At 40.2% G+C, this 23,769-nt stretch overlaps 2 protein-coding genes across 3 annotated transcripts in view; one reads left to right on the top strand and one right to left on the bottom strand.

Moving 5' to 3' along the window:
- Positions 1-7,470, top strand: part of ARG2 (arginase 2) — a 17,245-nt gene extending 9,775 nt beyond the window's left edge. For both annotated transcript variants that reach the window (XM_063117544.1, XM_063117546.1), the window contains 6 exons: positions 773-950; positions 2,002-2,161; positions 5,357-5,451; positions 5,588-5,692; positions 5,852-5,988; positions 7,265-7,470. In XM_063117544.1, the coding sequence (XP_062973614.1) occupies positions 773-950; positions 2,002-2,161; positions 5,357-5,451; positions 5,588-5,692; positions 5,852-5,988; positions 7,265-7,470 (881 nt within the window). The remainder of the gene's footprint in view (positions 1-772; positions 951-2,001; positions 2,162-5,356; positions 5,452-5,587; positions 5,693-5,851; positions 5,989-7,264) is intronic.
- On the bottom strand, positions 5,765-23,769 carry VTI1B (vesicle transport through interaction with t-SNAREs 1B). The gene is made up of 6 exons (XM_063117547.1): positions 23,546-23,769; positions 20,584-20,642; positions 19,573-19,764; positions 12,209-12,382; positions 10,025-10,086; positions 5,765-8,022 (listed from the first exon to the last, which is right to left on the bottom strand). Exons 1-6 carry the CDS (start codon positions 23,661-23,663, stop codon positions 7,932-7,934), a joined length of 696 nt encoding a protein of 231 aa, XP_062973617.1. The 5' UTR covers positions 23,664-23,769; the 3' UTR covers positions 5,765-7,931.

Here is a 23,769-nt window from a genome sequence, read left to right as displayed (position 1 = left end):
TACCTTTAGTATCAGAGGCAGTAAGCTTTTATGCTACCTCCAGTAGTGCTGTTGCACTCATGTCTTGCTTGTTTGTGGGTCTCACGTTGACAGCTGGTTAGCCACTGTGTGAACAGAATGCTGGGCTAGATGACTCTTGATCTGATACAGGATGGCTCTTCTTATGTTCTTAAAAGACATGCATGTATTTTCAACTTCACTCCCAAAATTTTACAAGAGTAAATTGTTTATTAATTTAAGGGCAGAAAGGTGATTCATAAACCTTTTTTAAAAATTAAAATTTGCACTTGTAATTTCAGGTGGCAGCTGTTATGGCTGAGAGTACATTTCATGACTCCATTTGATGATGATTTTGTGCAGACTTTATTCCAAGCTACTCTCTAAATACTGTTCAATGTCTGGTTCTGTAGTTGCAGAACACAGCAGTCTGCCAAGATTGGGCACTAGGAGCATATTACATCAGCACTGTGTGCTCTCTACCCCTACTTTTTTGTGGGGGGTATATGTGTGTTTGGTTAAAGTGAAAATCTAGAATAAGCTAACAAGTTCTTATCTTTTATAAATACAAAGGTGGGGTCCTGAAGTAAGTCATCTAGGATCCTTGCATAACCAGGGGCATGGTTGTAAAGCAGGTGTTTTCACATCTACATTAACTGAATTAATACTATAATCACCAGAGTTACTTATCACCAATGCTAGTACAATTATATGTAACGCTAGTACCATTATTAGTACCAACCCAACTTTCTTCTTCCCTTTTCTTTGTCCCTAGGTTGCCAGGTATATGATCTTGGAGATTTAAATTTCACCCATGTGCCCAATGATGAGCTATACAAAAACCTAGTCAAGTACCCACGTTCTGTAGGCTCAGCTAACCAAGTCCTGGCTGACACGGTGAATGGAGCTGTTGCTGCTGGGCATAGCTGCATAACTGTTGGAGGTGATCACAGGTGAGCTAAGAACCATCAACAAGGAATGAAATAAGTTTTTAAACTGCTTTGTGAAAAGAGCGGTAAAGCACACTGCTCCTTAACTGGACTTAGTCCAAATTATTGTTGGCTGATTAAAAGTCATAAGTAAGCATGAACAAGTTTTCTGTCATTGTCCCCTATGGCAAATAGTGATAAGTTTTGCCTGGTATGGAGCAACAGCCAATAAATAATAAACGTGCAAGGAATGTGTGGAAGACTAAAATCTGTCCCATGCATTCAAAGTTACATTGTGGGGACTTCCCTTGACTGCACTACTTCAGGATGGGTGGTATTTTTTGAATGCTTCTTTCATTGCAGTGTGCATGTAGAGAAGTAGCACATTAGACTCAGGCTAAAACTTTTTGTCCTGGTGTGGTTATTATCTACATACAAGGAGTTTATGTGGAATAGTATTAAAAAATGTGTCCGTTTCCACCTACAGTTTGATATGATGAAGTGAAAGGAGGTCTCTAATTTTGCTGTGCATACAACTTGGTTCTTAATTGAAGGCTTATGCAGTGTCTGACTAATGCAGAATTTGGTGTCTTCGCTCACTTTTCCTGGCAGGGTAGTATTATGGTGTTACATGAGAAACAAGGCAGACCACTAGCAAAAAAGCATAATAGCGGTGTCCAAGGTGTTCTAGACTCTACTAACAACAAAAAAGTAACTGAGACTCTGATGACTAAGCAACAAAAAAGGGATTCTCTTTTCTTGGTTCAGTCACCAGATTGTTAGTTGCTTGGTGATATTTCTACAGTTTCATCCTCTTTGCTATATGAGCTTTTAGCAACAAGTAACCCAAAATGAAAAGGGCATGGGTGCAATCTTTGAACACTGCAAGACACCCAATAAAGCTAAAATTATACTTTTGAAATAAAATAGGTCAACTCCTAATAGTGGAAGGCTAAACAGTGATTGATCCAAAAGTATCCTACTTCACAGCTATAAAAAGCCACCCCATGGATGTATTTATTTACTTATGTATGGGTAGGACAGATAAACATTTGAAATCTGTTTTCCCCCACAGTTTGGCACTTGGTTCCATCAGTGGCCACACAAGGCAGTACCCACATCTATGCGTAATCTGGGTTGATGCACATGCTGACATTAATACTCCACTCACAACTGAATCAGGAAATCTCCATGGACAGCCAGTCTCATTTCTTTTAAGAGAACTTCAGGATAAGGTAAGAAGGGATAGGGCTGTCCAGCAGTGAAGTACATTTCTAATGAATTCTGCCTATTCTCTTCTACTTGTTGCCTAATCAGATAAAGCACAGGTGATACCCTTCCCTCATATAATAACTTATCTGTTAGACAGCCCTCTAGCGTTGACAAGGTTTGGCTTCTATGACTGCCTGAAACCACAACAGGGCTTCTGTCAGATGTCCTCCTCAGGAAGGGAGCCTGATTCATGGTGAACTCTCCCTAGTAGGTGAGCACTTCTTCGCCTGGCTGTCGTCCTATTGTGGATCTCAAGACACCAGCAATCTTGGGAGCTAGGTGGTAGCCCAGCATCCTCCTCACCTTCAGAAGCTGAAACTTCTACCATTTGGGGGAAAGATCCAACGCCCTCTTTCTGGAGGGCACAGGATCATCCCAGTCAACCCCAGGATCCCCTGAAGTGATTAGTTCCCTAGGAACTTCTGATTTAGGCGGCTACATATCCATCCTCTAAAGAAGATTCCTCCAAGGGGGGGCATGACAGTCAGTCCAGCTGAATATTACTTCCTATATAACTGGCATACTTTTTGTCCTTTTGTTTAGACTGACACAGTTTTATCAACATTGGGGGGCTTGTCAGGAACAGGACCTTTGGAAATGTTTCTGCCAAGCTACTGTACCTTTGCAAGTTCTTAAGCAAATGCAACGTTGGCATAACCTACTGGGGCAGTGTATTCTGGCTGCAGGCATTTAAATCATTTAAGATAGAAGTTAGCACTAATAATTCCTCAAAAGCAAAGAATATAGCTGATTGATGCAGCTACCAGCATTTTAAAATTTACTTGATATGTAGACTAGATATGTGAAGCCTCTAAGGAAAAAAACCACTGGAAAAATTTAGGGGGAAATTTCACCCACCCACCCCAAGACTGTTTGTGGGTGGATGTGGGTGTCTATAAAATGGAAAATTTAACAGCTTTGGTTTATGATTTTTATTTATTTATTAGAAATTAAGACAATATTTTATTTTAGATGTTTTTGTTCAACTCCAGTGTACCATCCTTTCAGGAGAGCATACTATGACCCAGTTTGCACATCACAAGAACCCGTAGGTTGTTGGAGCCAGATAACAGTGAGTAAGCATGCTGCAGCTCACTGCTTCTGCTTTACATCTGATTCAGAATCCACTTTGGATCTGGTTGTTTGCTGTGATGCCCAAACATGGCACCCTGGGTTGTTGAGGCGGAGACAACCCAGAGTTACAAACCATGGTTTGTTGGTTGATTTAATCTCTGGATTGTTTATCCCTCAACAAGCCAGAGTGTTCAGGGGTCACAGCAAACAACCCAGGAATGGGCATTCCTGGATTGTTTGCTAAACTGGATGTAAAGCAGAAGTGACGAGCAGATGGGAGGCAGCATGCTCACTCATTGCCACACAGCCCCGATCAACCAGAGTTAATTAACCAATCAATAGTTGGTTGCTATGTGTGAACTGGGTCACTATGAACTTGACACCTTTTCCACCTCTTAGCAAGTAGACTTTCAACTGTTAATCAGTAGCAGCTGGTAGCCGAAAGTTCACTGGCTTTACCCTACTTGTAGCCATTTTGGTAGTTTTACTTACCACAGAAAGGATTATGCATGAACATGTTTTCTGTTTAATAAACAAACCTAACTTCTTTCTTTCAAAGAAGTTTATGCAATACTTTTTCTAGTACCAGCATTCATTTCATGACTCCCTCTTGATCATATCCATCTTAAAGAAGTATTAAGACATCTACTTACACAACAAACATGTGAATATTTTGAATGGCAGCTAACATTTTGGTATATGCTATTCAATTTACAAAGTAGTGGCCTAATATAATCCACTAATTTGTGTTAACGTATGCAAAATTATTTGACAAACAGCCAATTAACAATAATACTGTGCTTAAGCACTGCTCTAATATCCAACCCTGTGAAAGCACTATACAATCAGTTGTATCTTAACCAAGGTAAGGCTTTACCTTAAAAGCAAACAAGTTGAACTCATCAAAATGCACACACTTAGCAATGGATTCTTAATGTGGATATGTATTGGAAGATCACCGTTACTACTCTTCATATACTTCTTTCAATATAAAAGTATGTCTTGGAAGACACAATGTGTGAAGCAGCCTCTAGACTAACATAAGGAGTTCCACTAATACTATTCTTGTGACTCCATAACATACGCATAATCTAGTAAATATCATCCAACAAGCTTGAATTGAATTCACTTCTACCCCACATAAGATCATTAGTACACTTAATGAGCTATCCTGTGTCTCTTAGACAGCATCTGAGGGACTGGAAGATATTTCAGATTCCCTGATTAGAGGTTAAGACTGTGTTTCTACCTCTTGGGAGAACAGAGGACAGAGCTTTCACCCCTCTCTCCCTGCCAGAACCGAGTTTCTAGCTGCTCTCTAAGGTCAGGAAGTCAACCTTGGAGAAGGGGAAAAGGGGGTGTTTTGGTGAGTGGGTAGGGGAGGAGACTGGAGAAACCAGGATACAAACTAGCCTGAGGTCTCCAGCCTCCTTCCTTCCCCCTCCAAAGCGCCCCACCTAGATGATAATCCAGAAAGTGATGGACAAAATAGCTTGTCTGGTGAAAAGGGCAGGGCAGGAGGCTGGGGAGGCAAAGATCGCCTCTGCCACTCCTCATGCCCTGCTTTGGATGATCATAAGCCTCTGAGTTCAGGGACCTACAGTCATTGAGGGTGCAACCCATAGGACTGTGTCCTTAGACAAGCTTCTTTGGACAAAGAATTATATTCTCTCAAATGGATTTCCTTTAAAGGATATTTATTTATTTATTTATTGCATTTCTATACCGCCCAATAGCCGAAGCTCTCTGGGCGAATATGTGTTAAATGCGCAATAACTGGAGCCCACCCAAATCTTTTGCTGTTACTTTTGAGGCTTGTCTGGCCTGGACCCTGTCCTTAATCTGGTACATGATGTTACTCCAAGGGGAAGACAAACTGTAATAGGAATATAACAACAAGACTGACCTCTCACCTAGGATGCAATCCTATTCATGTTTGACAGAAAATGTTCAACTCCCAGTATGAATAGAAACATGCATAGGATTGCATCCTTAATCTCCCTTTATTTATATTGAGTGTAAGACTGTAAAATATGACTCTCAGATCAATCCTTTCAGGACCATGTTCTTCTCTTCTCCTGTAGGTGCCATTGCTTCCTGGATTTTCCTGGCTAAAGCCCTGCCTTTCAAGATCAGATATTGTATATATTGGCCTGAGGGATGTTGATCCTGCTGAACAGTAAGTGCAAGATAGCTGGGTTGGGAGAACATTATTTTACAAGCACTTGGCTTGGGTAAATGCTGCATTCATAGGCTACTGGCACCAGTAAGAGTTATGCTGGCTCATAGCTTTAAACTATTTTCTTTATTAACAGCTATATTTTGAAGAACTACGGCATCCAGTATTTTTCTATGAGAGATATTGATAGATTCGGAATCCAGAAAGTGATGGAAAGAACTTTTGACCATCTTTTGGGCAGGTAAAACCTTTTTGAAGATGGATACTTTGGGGAAGATTTGTCAGACAAAAAATACTTGACATACGCAGCCAATTATCCTACTGATCAGTTCCTAATTAGTATAACGGATTTATTGCACATGGGTTATACCTGTAGAATAAAGTGATTCTCTTTCCACAGAGGACAAAGACCAATCCACCTGAGCTTTGACATTGATGCCTTTGACCCAACACTGGCTCCAGCAACAGGGACTCCTGTTTTGGGTGGCTTAACATATCGTGAAGGCATGTACATTTCAGAGGAAATACACAACACAGGTAAGAACCAGCCAAGCATATTTTACTTTTAGCTTAAGGTAACATAACACACACAAAAATATGCTTGTATGGTAGCTACATCACAAAATTATTCAGAGATTATTGAAATATAAAATGTAGGAATGTAGTTCAGATAAAAGTTCAAGTTCTCTTTCCTTACTGCACTCCCTTCATGAGGGAATTAATAAGAAACAGATTGGACTGGACCGGACACTTACAAAACTAGAAAAATAGTTCCCTCGAGCTTTCAGACAGAGCCCAAATCACACTTCCTAGGTAGTAAAAAAAAATGCACCCAAACAGACTTTACTCAAATATTGCTAAAATAAATTCTAAAAGCTATGCCTAACAAACTTAAGCATAAGCTAAATGGAAATATAGCCTCATAAGAACTGTCATTCCATTTGCTCTATGATTACATTGCTTTCAGTGTTATTCCATTGCAGTCTTTTATTACCTGTAATTTCTGTAGTTTCTATAGGGAGTGGGGGAAAGCTGTTGGCCTGGTTCGTACATAACACTAATCCATTGTCGTTGAACTTTAGTTTGTCATGATGTGTGAATACGGCCACACTAACAAACCACAACCAAGCCAGAAAGAGAACCAATAGTTTGTTGTTGGGTTTATGAACTCTAGGTTGTTTAAACCATTGGTTATCATCATGTGTGAACCCAGAACTATGGGTTGTTCATGGGTATTTCAGCAGGCATCAGAAGCAGCAGGCAAGAAAACCAGCTTTTGGGATACAGGTAGAGAGCAGGCAAAGAAGGAGGGAAATAACCCAAGGATTAATAGAACAAACTACAGTTTGACTGATCATCTTCCAGACAAACCCTCAGTTAAATAAAGCATGAACTAGCTCTAGGTGTGAACCAGGCCAACATTTATAAAGTTTAATTATAGCTGTAAAGGATTCATAAATGTTTCTAGCATCTATGTTGCAGCATTACTTAAACGTCAAACCAATAATCTGCACTAGTTTGATCTGTGTTTTATGTCACTGGCAACAACATAACCTAAACACTGAAGCTAGTAATAATTATTGTTCCTTTGGACAGCTGTCTGAAAAGCAATGCAAGATTATTTGAATAGTGCAGTACATTTAAAACTGCAAGAGAATAGTGGAAGAGCTTATGTTTGGAACTTGGGGTTCACATAAGACCCATATGGCACTAAAGTAGTATAGACAATCTATCCTTTGGTTGAGATGGTGCTTTTTAAAAACATTAAATTCTTCTGCTTGTTCCACATGATTTACTGTGTTTAATTTCTTAGGCCTGCTTTCTGCTGTGGACCTTGTAGAAGTTAATCCATTACTTGGAGCTTCCCAGGAGGAAGTGAATGCAACAGCTAATCTTGCAGTAGATGTGATTGCTACATGCTTTGGGCAGACAAGAGAAGGAGCACACATCGTTTTTGATGATCTCCCAACACCCAGTTCACCAGATGAATCTGACAGTGAAGAGCAAGTACGGATGTAGGACCCCCCAAGTGTCGGCAGATACTTCACAACGGGCATTAAAGACAGTTCTGCTGATCTACTCAAACGGACAGGCGCAAAAACTCACTGTACTACACTCTGAAGTGTTCAGTTTTGGAGAGACTAGTTTCTTTTTCCATTGTGCGACCAAACAGCTGCATTACAAGTTAGACAACATGTCAGCTTAAGACAAATGTTTATTACTTTACAATTATACAATCTTACCATCACTTCGCTGCTCTTTGTCCTTTCTTCCAGGCACATTTCCTTTCAGATGCCAGGCACCATTCTTAGATGAACATATTGTTAAGATTAACACCACATGTGTAGTGTGTTTCAACTGCATTAAGTATAATCCACCCTTTTCAATCTATGCCAAAGAGCTGTTACTCAGCAGTGTCCATGCATAGTCCTTAAGGTAGATGGAAGACATGAAGGCAGAAGGCTGCACATCTTGAAAGTTCAGCGGAAGAACTTGTAGTAGACAACACCTACCAGGATGATTATTTCCAGAATGATAATAACGGAGAGCAACAATTTGTTTGTCATAAGTCTAGAATAAGAAATGGAACATAAGCTTATTGGGTTTTTTAAAAAGTCTGACACTACTACCCATCCAGGTAATTCTCACAAAGGTAAGATGAAAGCATCAATTTTCATATTTAGATAGTGCAAGTCCCACTATGTTCAATGGCGCTTACTCCCAAACATGCATAGGAATGCAGCCATGGTTCAGATATCATATCAAACTACGGTTTATGGTAACTGAAGCTGAGAAATCAAAACACAGTTTGTGTTCCCAACGTACAGCCAAACTATGCTCATCATTCTCACTAGTTTCTCCCTCCCTGAACTCCATGAAATGGGCACAAAGCATTTCCAGTAGCATTTCCCTCACACCTTTCCATAAGGATAAAATAGCTATGTGTAGTCAGCCAAATAATGGGGGAGGGATGTCTAAGAAAGCTAACAGGCCATCAGGAAAGGTACCTGAACCATGCACATCCCTCTATTGTGCACATGTCACATCTAATTGTGGAGGTAGGGCTGTAAACGCCAAATGTGCTTGGATGACGGAATTAACTGCTAGAATATTGTCTTTGAATATTCAATAAAGAATGTTAACTGAGTGTGTTGGTACCCTTGCCTTTTTTTGCTCTGATAGTAAGAACTGACTTAGCAGCTGAGAGGGATTCAGAAGCAAATGTTGGAGCAGGGTGGTGGGTGGGGCAACCAAGGCTGTGGACAGACTAGAGCAGGGGTGGGCAACCTGTAGCCCTCCGGATGTTTTAGCCCAAAACTCCTATCATCCCTCACCACTGACCCTGTTCAGAAGACATGCTAAGGCATGGTGGTCAAGCATGTTGAGCTAAACATTATTATTTATTACATTTATATACCACCCCATAGCCAAAGCTCTCTGAGCAGTTTATAAAGATTAAAACTCTGAACATTAAAATATATAAAATTTAAAACCATAAAAAAGCATAAAAACAGGTTACATACAATATTCATTTAAAACAACTATTCTGGGTCAGTAAAAACCTCAACATATGCTGTTAAATGCCTGGGAAAAGAAGGAGGAAGACCAGGCATTCTAATATTTTACATTGTGTGGAATCTGGAGTAAAAATTTTCGTCTGGGTGATACTGCTAATCCATTCCCTGACTGAGCATGCAGATTAATGCAGTGCTGGTAACAGTCAGCCAAGAGTCCTTGGTTGGTGAGCTTGTCAATTCACTTTTCAGTGCTCTGTCTTATATTGAGGCTTGGTTGGAATTGAGCTAGCCAACAGGCACGTAGATCATATTTTTCAGCCAAGAGATGTATCTTTCTCAGTATTCATATCATACAAGAGACAACACTTTGCCTCAGGGGCATTTAAATAATTCCCAACGTGGTTGACCTGCAGTGACCCAGTTGCCAACAGGCAGTAAAAAAACCCACAAACCCCTGCAGAAAACAGCAAAAGCTAAAATTGTGTGACCCATGACTTAGCATGTTGTATGAACAATTCCTAACTATGGTGGCTACTTAATGGCCGGGTTCAGGCAACACGCTAAACCCTGCTGCTTAACCACAAAATGGTTAAGAGAATGCATTATTCCCTTAACTATTTTGTGGTTAGGCAGCAGGGTTTAGCATGTTGTCTGAACCAGACCAATAGAGTTTAAACACACTCACTAACCATTTGTTGCAAAAGGGTTAGCTGGTGAACTAAGGCTTATCATGATGTCTTAATGGGGTCAAAATGAAAGCTAATCTACCAGAAAATTGTTTGATTCACCTAGTATGTGATTTTGCTCCAAAATACCATTTTGGAAATGCTATTTGCACTACATGCAACTTTTAAAAAATGGTACTTCATTCAAACTCTAGATCCATGAAAGGCTGAGAAGGCAGTGTTGCAAGAAAGATCCTAGATTTGTTAGGCACTGGGAAATATTTTGGGCTTAACTTGAAAGGATGGGCTTAATTTGAACCACAGTAAAACTAGTCTGCTGGTGCTTAATATCAGAATGATTTTGATCCAAGACTCAAACATGTTACTAACCTTCTTGAGATGGAGCGCAATATTTTCCGGCTTTTGCTTAAATTTTCACTCGTGTTTACTAGCTAAAAAGAAAAGAAAAGAAAAGAAACCATTAGTATGAAAAGAAACCATTAGTATGTCTCAAGTAAAGTTAGCAAAAAGATTAAAATTCTGTGTCCAGGCAATTCAAATTACGAAATAGGAAAACCCAATTCTAAGACCTAGAAGTAAGGCAGATTGACCAAACTTGCATAATTCCTTATTCTGCATAGTTTATCCTATGTGTTCCTGTCCCAGGCAGGTGCATAAAGCTATGCAGAGCACCACCATCAAGCACTGGAAAACGTATTCAGCAATCCATCCAGCTTCTGAGATTTCAGCAGGCATTTCACAAACACTTTCAAGCATGTACTCATAATCACAAGAGCTAAAAATGTGTTCTTTTTTAAAACATGAAAGTACAGATTTAAAGAAGTCGAATTCTGCCCTGGGTAACACATTCTGTGCTTTTTTCTGGGCTCCTGCAAAATCTCAGTATACACATAGGCCTGTTCTTCTGCCAGCACAAGAAGAAAATATACCCATTGTGTGAGAAAAGGCTTGCAATTAATTTCTACATCACTAGAGCTACAAGGGGCTGCGTAATAATCTTTAAGCAGTTCCTGCACCGGAAATGTAGGCCAGCATGAGCACATAAACTGGTTTCACATGAGACACTAACCCATAATGGATTGTTTTCTGATGGATGTCGTCTGTGTTGTTTTTTTACTCATGGCAAAAAGCCTTATTCACCGTGGCTAAAGCCATGTTTTAAGGTGTCTTCTGAACACAGCAAGTGGCTTATTTCCTTCAAACAACTCACCCCGAGAATCCATGGCCTGCAGTAGAGGTTGTTTAATTTACGGCGGATTAGCAAATCATCTGGCACACCAGCATGGGTTACAGCAATCGCTTACAGAGCTGCTTGGCAAGAGTGGCCAAAAAAGCTGCCGCTGTTCTGCTCCTCTCAAGCAATCTCTGAGCACATTTGTTTTCCTGCTACGTTCAGCTGTGTCTCCAACTCCAAATCATCTCCCCACCCCCACAGGAGATTCCCAAATGATTTCACCTGTGGCTAAATCCTCACTTTTCCATGAAAAAGCAAAGTTGCACAATTATCCAGTGGCGCATGTGGTGGCAACCCTTTATATTAAATTTCGTGCAATTTCTACAAGGTTTCAAAGAGAGTTGGAGCCCCCACCCACCCCTTTTTGTTGCACATGGGCAGAGATAGGGGATCTGGCAAAGGCTTGGAAAAGCAGTATGAGTGGGAAATGGTTTTCACAGCAAAGGAAGCTGAGATATCTGACTGGCCGAGCGGAAGGACTATGGGAGGGGGGGAGGGGGAGGGGGGAGCACAGTAGATTGTTTGCAAAACAATCTACTCTATGTAGCTTATCGCGCAACACAGGTTAGTGTGATGTGTGAATAGGCCTGCAGTTTTAAAGAATAAAGACAACAAAATTGACCAGATAATGAAATAGTACAAAACAATTTCAAGAAAATGAGGGCTAGGTAAGTCTGGGATCCCTTAACCATGAAAGCTCTTGGGCTAGATTTTATAAACTACATGATCTAGAATTATGAGACAATACAAATTATTGATTGTGCTTCATATTTTCTCTCCTTTCTTTCAACATAAGCATTTTTGGAATTAAAACATTCCAAAAGGTTTGTAATTGTTTTACATCCCAAGATGGCAGAGAATGGGAAGGGGCCATTGCTCAATGATTGCACATGCATTATATTCAGAAGATCCTACGTTTAATCTTGAATCTCCATTTAGAAGTGCTGCTAACTGTTAAGAACTGACTGCAGAGATCCACATCTGACTCATACTTAAATTAGTAATACTGCAAAGTTATCTTAACCCCAAATTAGCACACTGAAAAAAAAAGTCATTCTTTACTTTGGCTCCTGTATCCTGAAAAGATATAGCTCTGAAAAGGAAAACTGAAGGTAAATGTTTCAGGTCTACCTTGCTTTGCGGTGGGGGTGAAGTTATATGCCCATGTCTCAATTTTTTGAAAGATGCTTTTTGAATCCCCCCCCCCCCAGTTGTGCTTCTCAAATTGGCATGCGTTTATATGAAATACTGAGGAGACTCAGTATTTCCAACACAGAAAGATGAGACTGCTGTGTTAGAGCAACATTCTTTGCACTCACTCTGCCTTTGGTGCGTTCCAACTGCTCCCGCTGTTCTCCAAGTTCTTCAATTATATCTGTACCGATCTGGTCAGTCTCTGCAGCAATCTGGTGTGAACGTTCTATGCTTTGACTTGCTCGATTCAAGCTTTCTGTTCCTTGAAGCAGCAAGACCCTCTGAGACTGTATCTGAGTCTAAGAAAGACAATTAAGACCTATTAAAAAGACAGGAAAATGTTTTACCTTCTGATATGTTCTCTCTGAGATAACAGAGATGCAGATTAACTGCCCAAACTAGCGACAATCTCTGCTTTACAGGAATGTTTGACATTGTACGGAATAAAAATAAGATTTCTGGATTTTGCACCTAAGTTTTTATTACAACCCAAAGATCTCTGTGTACCATGTGTGATGGAAAATGGTACAATGTCTGCACCAGATAAACTTATAAACTGCCAAAAACAAACAAACAAAGAAATGGACAAAGAGGCAGAGATACATTCTCCAGATGAAAAAAAACTAAATGAATTAAGTCAATCAATGGCTCATACAGAAAGAGGAATATCTTGGTTAAAGCACTTCATAAACATATTGCTATGATAAAAATGCAAATAGCTCACTAACAAGGAACTATGATTAATTGCTAAAGACATTGCTCCAGGATTACACCAACCAGTAAAACCCTCCTATCCCAGTACTGGGGCAGTTTGAGTAGCTAATGTACACGCCTTCAAACTCATTTTTTAACTATTTTATTAATTTCTACACACAACAACAACAACAAGAAACATTACAGAACAACACATACTACATTAACAATATAATACACTGCCTCTAATAAGAACACATATAAAAAACATATAAAGCCATATTCCATTTGAGGCAATCTTTATGTCAGACATATAGGCTGTTAATTACTTCACTTTAGCCAGCCCAGTGTTATGTAAAGACCACAGATTATATATAGAATCCACAAACAAATACGTCATTCTTTTGCAACTCTTGTACATACTCTATCAGAGGTTTCCAGTCCAGTACAAATGAGACTGTTGATTCTTCTCTTACTAACGCCTAAGTTTAGCCGTCTCCGCCAGCTCCAAAACTTTGAGCAGCCATTCCTCCGTTGATGGTACTTGTGTCTTTTTCAAGTACTGTGCGTGTAGTAGTCTGGCAGCTGTTGTCATGTACAAAAGCAACGTTTCTCCTTTTTCTTTAAGTTGATCATCCATAAGTCCCAGCAAGGGCGATAAAGGACAGCCCTGTCTTGTCCCTCTTTGTACGTCACATGGACTAGTAAAGTCTCCATTAACAATTATTTGGGCTTTTTGTAGATTATAAATTGATTTCACCTATTTTATGAAGTTCTCCCCAAAATCAGATAATTCCATTATCTTAAACAAGAAGCTCCATTTAAGATTGTCGAATGCTTTCTCTGCGTCTAAGAATATCAATGCTGCTTGTTTTTCGAGATGTTTTTCCAAATACCAACATTTAACACCACTCTTACATTATCCCTCAGATGTCTTTTTGGTAAAAACAAAACAAAAAACACTTTGGTCTTCACGGATGAAACCTTGTAGTACTTTCTTAAGTCTTTCTGCCAAAATTGCTGCAAATAACTTATAATCATTGTTAAGTAGCGATATTGGTCTATAGTTTTTAGTCATGGTTAAGTTTTGCCCTTCGTTTGGTATGAAATATATGCAGTCTGCCATGAATCCGGAATCTTCCCACTCATCAATATAGAGTTCATTGTAGCTTGCAGTGGTTGCAATAGTTACTCCTCTCACTTCTTGTAGTAGAGGCCAGGGAGACCATCCGGATCTGGAGACTTGCCAAGTTTAATATTTTTTATTTTCTCCACCATTTCACATATCATTATAGGCTCATTCATTCTTTGTTTTTGTTCTGTCGTTACTTTTGGTAGATTTCGTTTCTTTAAATATTTGTCCATTATCTCTGTTGAGACCTCCTGTCTTTTGTATAATAACGATGAAAGGCCTTCTGGATAGCCCTAGCCTCTGTAAGTTCACTCTCTTTTATTTTGATTATTATTTTCTTTTCCCTTTCTTTTCTCAGCCTGTATGCTAACCATTTTCCTGGTTTATTTGCTGATTCAAATTCTCTGTTTCACATAGTTTAACTTAGTTTGCATCTCTCTTGTTGTTAACATAGATAGCTGTTGCTGAAACATTTTAATTTGTTGCAAAATTTTCGTCTCTCCCGGATCCTGCTTTAATTCTTGCTCTCTTCTTTTTATCTCCTCCAGTATATTCTGTGTCTTTTCTTCTCTTTTCTAGTAGACAGTTTTGTTGAATAAATTGTCCCCTCACAAATGCTTTGCTTGCATCCCAAACCATTCTCATCTCCGTTCCTTTATTCAAATTCAGTTCAAAATATTCTTTTAGTTTCTTTTTAATTTTATCGACCATATTTTTATCGTGTAATAACGTTTCATTGAGTTTCCATCTGAAAGCGGTTCTTTCCCTCCTGCATTCCATTTTTATAGAGTTATGAACTGAAAAGGATTTAGGTAAAATCTATTTTCTTGACTTTGGTGAAGAATTCTCTAGTTGTCAGGTGAAGGCTACTCCCTCCGGGAACTCCCATCTGAATCCGATCTTCTCCTCATTAAGGATGTTTGTTATAAATGAATAGTCCTTCCATAGGAATCTCCTTCAGTACGGCAATCTCTTTGCTACGAATTTTCATTTTTTGCTCGAATGGAGTTGAAGAATTTTGTCTCTGAGTGTCTTTCTAACAATACATGTTAGAAAGTACACCAATACATCTCCCAGCCATCCTCTTGTTTTTGCATATGCAGAATTCACCCTGCACACTCTATCTATTTCCTCTTCCAGATAATCTGATGGTTGATCCAATGCTGATGATAAGCACATTATTATTTCAGCTCTAAACTCACCATCTTTTATTTTGTCTGAGACCGATCTAAATCTCAGAATATGTTCCTTAGCTTGTAATTCAACAAACGCCCATTGATCCTGTTCACGTTCCAGGGCTAAGGTCGTTGCATCTGCCTTTGTTTCCAGAGTATCCACTCTATTTGTAACAGCCTGCACCTCTTCAGTCACTTTATTTAAGGCACTGTCTATTTTTCTGATTTCTTGCATTAGCTCCTATTTTGTCCCCTTCACTTCTTCTTCGACTTCTTGAATCTTCTTTTCCAGTCTGTCATCAAAAGATTGTAGTTTATCAACAATCCCATCCATCTTCTGTCCTAGCAAATCTATTATCTTTTGGGATTGGTCTGTAGTTGACATCTTGGAAATAGGGGAGTCCAGAGAACCTCTCCTTGTTCCCGCCCCTGGCATTACAGCGCTGGCCGGCTGCTCCAATAAGTTCTTTTTCAATATGTCTTTTTCAGTAACTTTATTACTATCTCCTGCAAGTGGTACTGTGGCACCTTTTTTAGGTCTAGTACCCCTGCATCCAGACATAGTACATTTTTTCAGCAAGCTCTTTAACATCAATATCTGATCTCCAACATAAACAATTCAGACAATTCTCAATTTATCCAGCAGATGGCACTCTTGCACCTGTATTGCTAATGGTAATAGAAAAATTTCAATAAAAGGATTTCAATTCAAAGGAAATTCTCCACTTATCCAGCAGATGGCAGCGATGAACTTGTTATTGCTGTACTGCTCACGGTCAGTGGAAGAATTTCTGTCGCCATTACAAGGATTCATCCTTTGATGAGATAAAACACCCATTCTGTTAACTCGTTTGTAAGCAAAGTTAAGGAATCTTCTATTCATTTATCTGGGGTCCCCTTCCGATTCAGTTAATCGTTACTTCTCTAAATAAAATTCAGAGCGTTCTGCCTTCTGTTGTTTGTTAGCCGCCGTCTGTCAGGATAGCTGCCCCAAATGCTTTACTAAGGTAGTTGCTGTTAAGGCCTACCGTATTTCTTCAGTTCTAAGACACACTTTTCCCCCCATATAAACATCTTTAAAAACGGCGTGCATCTTAGAATCACGGGTGTGTTTATTATTTCTTAGAATCAAAGCTTTTTTTCCGTTGGTGGTACTGAAATTAGTGTGCGTCTTACAATCTATGGCGTCTTAGAATCGAAGAAATACGGTAATTAAGAGTGAGGATATGCTACCTTTATTACCTTGAGGAATGCAGGTTCCATCCGACATGCCGAGGTGTTGTAAATCCTGAGTCCTTATCTGCCTGTAGTCAACGCTCAAGCCACCACAGCAGGTCTGGTTCCAGGTCTCCTCTCAGGTCGACCCTCTTAAATTTCCGAGGGGAAAAAAATGGCTGGAGATTCTCTCACAGTCATAGCATGCTGTCATTCTGACCCAGAAAGTGTCAGGCAGCCATCACCCTCAGGCAACGGAGTCCATGCCTTCAAACTCATGAATATTTCCTTCCCCATCACCAAAACAGAATCAGATTTCAGACACTATCACTAGGTTGCTAATCCAGAGCAACACTTCAGGAAGTAACTAGGATGGGCTAGAGTCCCATGGGGCAACAGACAATCTACTCATATTGACAATGAAATTTGAAGGCACTAGTCTGTAGAAATTCTGTAACATTGCTTCAAGAGATTGCATACTACAATCATCAATCCCTGGATTTTCAATTAGAATTTTTAGAAATGTCCTAAAGTTTAGGACAATCTGGGATGCTGCAAATTGATGACAAAATCCAGATAAATGACTAAAATTGTGTTCCAAATATTGTGAAGACATATGAATAAGCTAGCGACAAAGGAGGAGGCATTGGTCAACATTTCTCTAAAAGATCTCTCTCTCTCCTCTCCATCTGCAATCAATGTTGTTCAACCGTAGTCGATGTGGAATCTCTTATCTCATCTTCAGAGATAGACCCCACCGGTCTAGGTACCAAAATCAGTAGTGGTGTCAGCACTCGCTGTGGGCGAGGCACTGGAGAAACAGAGACGTCAGGAGTAGGGGTCAGGAGTCAATGAGAACTCAGAGTCCTTCTTTTTCTTCTGAATGTCAGAGGTTTTAGGGGTCCAGGCTTTCTTTGATATTTTCTTAGCCACAGACATCGCCAGAGAGTGGCCAGGCGTAGGAAGTAAGTCAGGTGCAGATCCCTCTATCTGGACCCCTTGCAAATGCCCTGAAATGTCATCAGAACGAATCCTACTTGATGGAGATGTTAGGCGCTTAACTGATGTAGAAGCACTCCCATTCTTTCGTTGCACATTTCTCCAAGCTTATGAGGAGCGTCAGCTGCTTTCAATGCTCTCTCCCACAGGACAGCCCACAGCTTGTCCACTCTATTTAAGGGTCTGCTTAGTGAAGGACATACAGTGATGACCGGTTTCAACAATATGTCCACCAATTCAGGCTACACACAGAGAATAACCATCAGTTGGGGGAAGTTTACTCCCACACCACACACTTTTGGAATGGGGCCTTAATGGCCATAAGCCCTGGGGCGATTTGTGACCAAGGATCACAACAATTAACTCAAACCAACTAATTAAAATGAAGAAAGGGAAAGATTGAATGTACAAGAAGAAAGAAAGGTAGATTAAAAACAAATTTCCTCAAAAAAAATAGCAAAAATGCTAGAAGTCCCTAGAGTGAGTCTGGCCACAATAGTGGTCAACGAAGAACTGAGGGTTGGGCAGGAACCATCAGCACAAGCGCAGTAGCAGTGGAGGCTGTGTTCCTGCCAAAACGCTTTCCTCAGCTATTAGAAGTACCTGAAGCGGATGCACAGAGACCACGATGAAGAACTGCCCTTCCTCCCAACAGACCTTGGATGTCTCAACAGAAGCCTCTTGCTGAGCTGTTTGGCTTACCATGCTATATTTAGCACAGGGAGGAAGGCTACTACAAGATGGAATTCAGAACACAAAAGTTGGAGGAAAATGCTGCACCAGCCCACTTTCTCTGACCCTAAGGGATGTTTATATGAAAATCAAGGTCTGTATTAATGTATTCTTCCTAAACTCTATCTACCATTCCTGAATGACTATGGAAATCTTTATATACAATACTAGAGACCCAAGTGCAGACTTAACAGTGGGGGTGAGGATGACCTTTGAAGTGTTTGCTAGTGAATGGGAGTTGGGAATTTGTGTATGAGGAAGCAAACTTCCCTGCCCTTTCCCCAATGATTGATTCTTTGAAAGGAAAGGGAAGAAGGGAGCAAAGGATTTTTTAAAAGCCCTCTTCCTTCCAACCAAGCCCTCCACAATGGTATATACAAACAGAGGACTATGTAAGCACCATCCTTTCACAATAACCAGTAAGAGATGTACCACGACCTTAAGGGGGAAAGAGAACTCTGAGGAGATTTTCCTAAGGGAGGCTTTAAGAACCCCTGCCCATCAGTGCACTCTTGCATGTCTAGAGATATGTCAAATGAAGAATCTCCATTTCCTGACACAGATTAAAGAAAGAAGACCAATCCTCCTTTAGTTCTGAATGCTAAATCTGGCCTTAGCATCTCAGAAGTTTAAAATTATACATGGCAAAACTCCATTGAGGGCATAATCACATGCCTCCTACATAAACAAGAAGATGTAATCTCAAAAGGTACATAGAAAATGTTAGCCTGCATAAAGCAGTTACATGACAAATAAGAATTTGATCAGTATACCCCATATTTGATTTAACTAACTTTAATATCTGTGAACATTTTATTATGCATACCAAAGATGGATGCACGCAATTCAGTTTGAAGACTGAAATACAATACAAATTGTATGTTTAGTTATGCCAAAGGAGCATGCAATAGGGCAAATGTTACAGATTTGTCAAAAATGGAAATAGCTTGCTAGATCAGGTACCATGAGCATAAATCAGACATGCATTTAGAAGCCCAACAGAATAGGTACCTGGATGATATTTATCAACAATGCATTGCTTTCAACACTTCAGTGCTTCAAAGAGCATTCAAATGTGCATCTCATTTTTATGTGCAGCTAGAAATGAGTAAGGGCACACAATTTTAACCCTACTGAATCAGTGGGGATGACAACAATCAAGGACTCAGGACTCTATGCAATATATCCTTTCCTTCCAACAATAAGTAGTGGCTTATTTTCTCCCTCTTACAAAAACATCTGCCCTCCTTTCAGGACTCTTAAAAAACAAACAATTTCACTGAGGTTTGAGAATATTTAAATCAACAGCTTAAAGTAAACAGACCTATTTAATTTACATTCCTATAGTACTGACATTATCAAGCTATTTGAAGAACTTGCATAATTTTACATATATTTGCAATGTTGCTATTAATACAATCCCAGTATCAACATAAAAGTGAGTATCCTTATTTAAAGGGCTGAACTAGCAAGAATGTAAAGAGCTTTGCCATCAATAATCTAAAAAAACTTTATATATAGTTAATCTATACCTAGTACTCACACTCTGCTCATTTTCTGTGGAGAACATGCCAAATCTTGAATCTCCACGCCCACCTGGGATGACTCCCAAATCTGTACTTTTCATTTTCCTCTGGTATGTAGCAAGGTCTCTTCTGTATGCCCGAATTTTGACCATCATTTGATTGTGGAAGGACACTGGAGCATATTTCAATTCTTCTTCTATTTCCCGTAACTTTAATAAGTTTAAAACATATACACACATATCAAAAATTCTTGTTACACGTTTTTGAATTATGTCAGTCAAGCCTGAATATGATCAGTTTGCTGGTAGTCTAAGTCATATACCATGCCTGTAAAAATATTACCCCCATCTAGACTACTTATTGAGACATATCATCTGACCACTCCCTATGATTAAAACATGACCTTCTTTGCTGTTCCGCAGGTAGAAGGACACGTTTTGATATATCTCTATGATTTCTTTCCTCTCCTTTTTTCTGCCTATTACTCTGTTTTACTGTTTTCAAGACTTTAAATCATCTACCCAAATTTACAGTTAATTTGGGCATAGGTCTCAGTGAAATGGCAAACCAGCATCTGAAGTATACCACTTCAGACTGCAAAAATGACACACCTCTATATTAAACAAAATGAATAAATCACTGTATGTAGAAAACGAGCGTGTCAGGGGCTGTGTTCAGATGACACTTTGGTGTGAACTCCACCCCACAGAGTGAGTGGTGTGGACTGCTAGCATGTGGCTTTAAAGCATCATGGTAAAAGATGTCCGCGGGGTGGAGTTCAACCACTACATGGGGTAGTCTTCTCTCCCCCTCCGGCCTTCCCACTGAAAGGTGGTGCTGATTCCCGCTTAACGCTCTTGCTTTGGCAGCCCATTCAGCAGAGGGGAAAGAGGAGTATAAAATAATGGAATTTTTCAGTCAACTCTCTGCAATGGACTAAGGTTCTGAGTATTGTGCTTAGAATAGAGGTCTTAGTCCATTGCTTAGCATTGACTGGAAAACCCATAAGTTATAATTTATATCTTTACCGTTTCATTTGCTTCCTTTTGTTTTTCATCAAAGTCTCGTATCAATTTCTTCTTTTCCTCTGGAAGACATAACAGACAACATACAAAAGGCAAATTTTCATCAAAGGGAAAAATAACCCAACCATCAGCATGTCAAAAGGAATTTTCAAGATGAATTCACAAGATAAGTGTATATTTTTCTGCCATAGCTACAAGTTACATACATAGCATTTGTTTCCCTGGAAATTGTTTTCATAATTAACTGATAATGTGAAATGACCCTCAAACACTTTACTTCAGTAGGGACTACATAAAAAGACATTAACATAAAAAATCCTAATTCGTAAACTCAGGCGGAGATCCTATCAGTTTGGTGGATGAGTGAATCTCACTCATGTAAACAAGGTAATATGCAACAGGGGTTATGTGTACATACAGGTGTACAGATGTAGATCTGGTTTGCACAACCTTACCACCTCTGTTTTAAAGAAGGATCAAACATGAAGTTGGACAAGCAATACAACCATGTCACATGGTGCCTCATATGCAGTGGATGAACATTCATGTGTAAGTTTCTTCACTTCAGATCTCTGGTTGATGTAATGTAAGAACTGCCCCCTAGAACAGACCAAGCCCCAAGGACCACCAACATGAGCCAGGTGCAAAATGGGTGTTGAGCCAAATGCAAGAAGTTGGTTCAAAGGGCAGAGCCAATCACCTACAGCATCCCAAGAACCATACCCTGGGTTGACATGCATTTACAAGTACAAATCTACATCTGAGTTACTACAGAGCAGTTACTATCCAATTTAGAAGGCAAAATGCTGCTTTGTTATTTTGAAGAAAGCTTGATTTACTGTAAACCATCTGAAGACCTACCAATAAATCCTGATCTATTATGTACTCACCCATATCCTAGACAATCAAAATACTTTTAAATACTTGGTGTTTGCTTGTTTACAAGGTCCAATACTTTTTGGCAAATTATATCTGAATATTTCCAGAGTTTCTCTCATACTTACTATTTGGATTTCTCTAAGAAATTCATAGTTAGGCACTCTGCAATCTACAGAGTTGCTGCCTAACCTCAGGTAATTGCATTACAGCAAATTGCATTACAGCGAAATGTGGACATCCAGATGAAACTGACAATTTGAACTCAACTGATATAGATACAGTCATAAAGATTTCTAATTTTTATCGCTCAAGGTCATAGATCTAACTTCAAGTGGGAATATAAGCATGCTCAACAACAGACCTGTAGTACAATCAGATAAGCTAGTGATGTTAGCCAATATTCACATCTGAAAGTAAATGCACATATTTTTCTCAAGTCATGTGTTGGTCAAGTGCTCAACTAACATAATACGTTTCTGACAGTCATGAGCGTGTTTCTGTAGAGTGGGAATGGAAGGATATTAAACATGAAAATTTAGCTGGGTCAAAGATAAGAACATAAGAAGAGCCATGCTGGATCAGACCAAAGTCCATCTAGTTCATTCAATTTTATCAAATTGATAAAATCCTGTTGTATGTGCAGTATATTTCCACCAGAGTTGCAAGATATTTTGCTTTGTAAAAAAATAGAACTGAGTCAGAGTTGTGCAGCAGCTGGTGTTAGTCTCGAAGGGCAGAAAATTGGGTTCAAATCCCCTCTTGCCTATGACAATCACTTTGATGCCCTTGAGTAAATTACCCTCTCTCAGCTTAACCAACCATACAAGGTTGTTGTGTGGCTAAAATATCAGTCTGGTTCTTTCAAAGGGCAGTATACAAAGTAATAAATTATACGGCTCTTATTGGATCTGCTTTCATGCCGGCTGGGGATGATATGAGTTGCACATCTGAAGAATGATAAAAGGAAGATTTGTTGTAAGCTGATTATGAGTAGTAGTAAGAGTTTGGCAACAATTTTTGGCAACATTGCACAGAGTACAATGTTGTGGTATTGTGTAAGTGACATCAAAAAGACCAACTTCACACTCTGTACATTTATCTCTAGCAAAAACAAGATAACAAAGAGTTATGCTTGCTCGATCACAGCCAAGAAAAAAAGTGTCCCCATTGTTTTGAAAGGTGTGTGTACACAAACCAAGCAAAAGAATTTTCATTTTGTTTCATCCTTTAGGCGTTTCAGAAAGAAAGAAAAAGGGTGGGAACTTAGGACATAGCAGCCCTGGACTCTTTTTCAAAATGTCATGCAAGAGCACTTCAGAGTATCTGCAGATTGCCCTCCTCTCATGGCTAAGTATCGACGATCATGTTTTTCTCAGGAGTGTAAGTCAGTGACAAAGGAATAAGTGTCACAGAGCAGTATCTAATGGTGGACCCACTGAAATGAGGCTCAAGTTAGCAGTGACTAACTTGAGACTCACTCATTTCAATGGGTCTACTCTACATAAGGCTGACATTGGATACTACCCAATGAACTGAACTCAACAGCACTTGTTTCTAAGTAAGCATCTCTGGGATCGGAGGGTAAGAGGCAATCTCGCGGTGTTAGAAATCATGATTTGAGGGTAGGGCTGAGTACTAACAGGGTTAAATCCTGCCATGAAATTTTAGTCATTTCCCCACCCCTATTTCCAACCTCTTTTAAAATCATTTTGGGGCTTAGGGGTTGCCACTTCTTTTTTATTATGGACCCCACGCCTGGGCCTTCAGCAGCAGCTTTCCCCCATCCCTTTAACTCCTTGCTAGGAAGAGCGGTTGAGCGTCTGCGGCCTTGTCGGGAGGCGCTCTTGGACGCGCAGAAGCGGGGCCAACGGAAAGGGAAAATAAGGGGAGGGGGGAAGCCGGACACGCCGCTGGAGCTGCGCCCAACAGGGCCGCGGCGCTACAGGCTCAGCGGCGCCGCGGCAGGGTGGGAAGTTGAAGGTTCATTTTCACCACAAACGTTGGTCTGAGAGCTGCACTGGAGGCGGACTCTTCTCCCGGTTTGTGCCGTTCAACGGCTCGGTCCAGAGCCCCTCACGTCACGTACCAACTGCCGAGCTCCCGCGCAGCCGCTCCGGGGCGCCGCGTAGCTCCCCGTGCAGGCCGCGGAAGATTTCGTGCAGTCGCTCCAAGTGCTCCGAAGAGCCGCTGCCGCGATCCACCATGACGCCAAGGAGCGGGAGAAGGCTACGGGCTCCCCAAATCCGACGCTCCCCCGGTTACGGCGGTCTGGAGCCCTCGCAATCTCCTCACGGGCACTTCCGGGATGAA

This window comes from Elgaria multicarinata, chromosome 2, assembly GCF_023053635.1.
Source record: "Elgaria multicarinata webbii isolate HBS135686 ecotype San Diego chromosome 2, rElgMul1.1.pri, whole genome shotgun sequence".
In the NCBI taxonomy this organism is placed as follows: domain Eukaryota; kingdom Metazoa; phylum Chordata; class Lepidosauria; order Squamata; family Anguidae; genus Elgaria; species Elgaria multicarinata.
The sequence above is the reverse complement of the archived record's forward strand: the minus strand, read 5'-3'. Positions and strand labels throughout refer to the sequence as shown.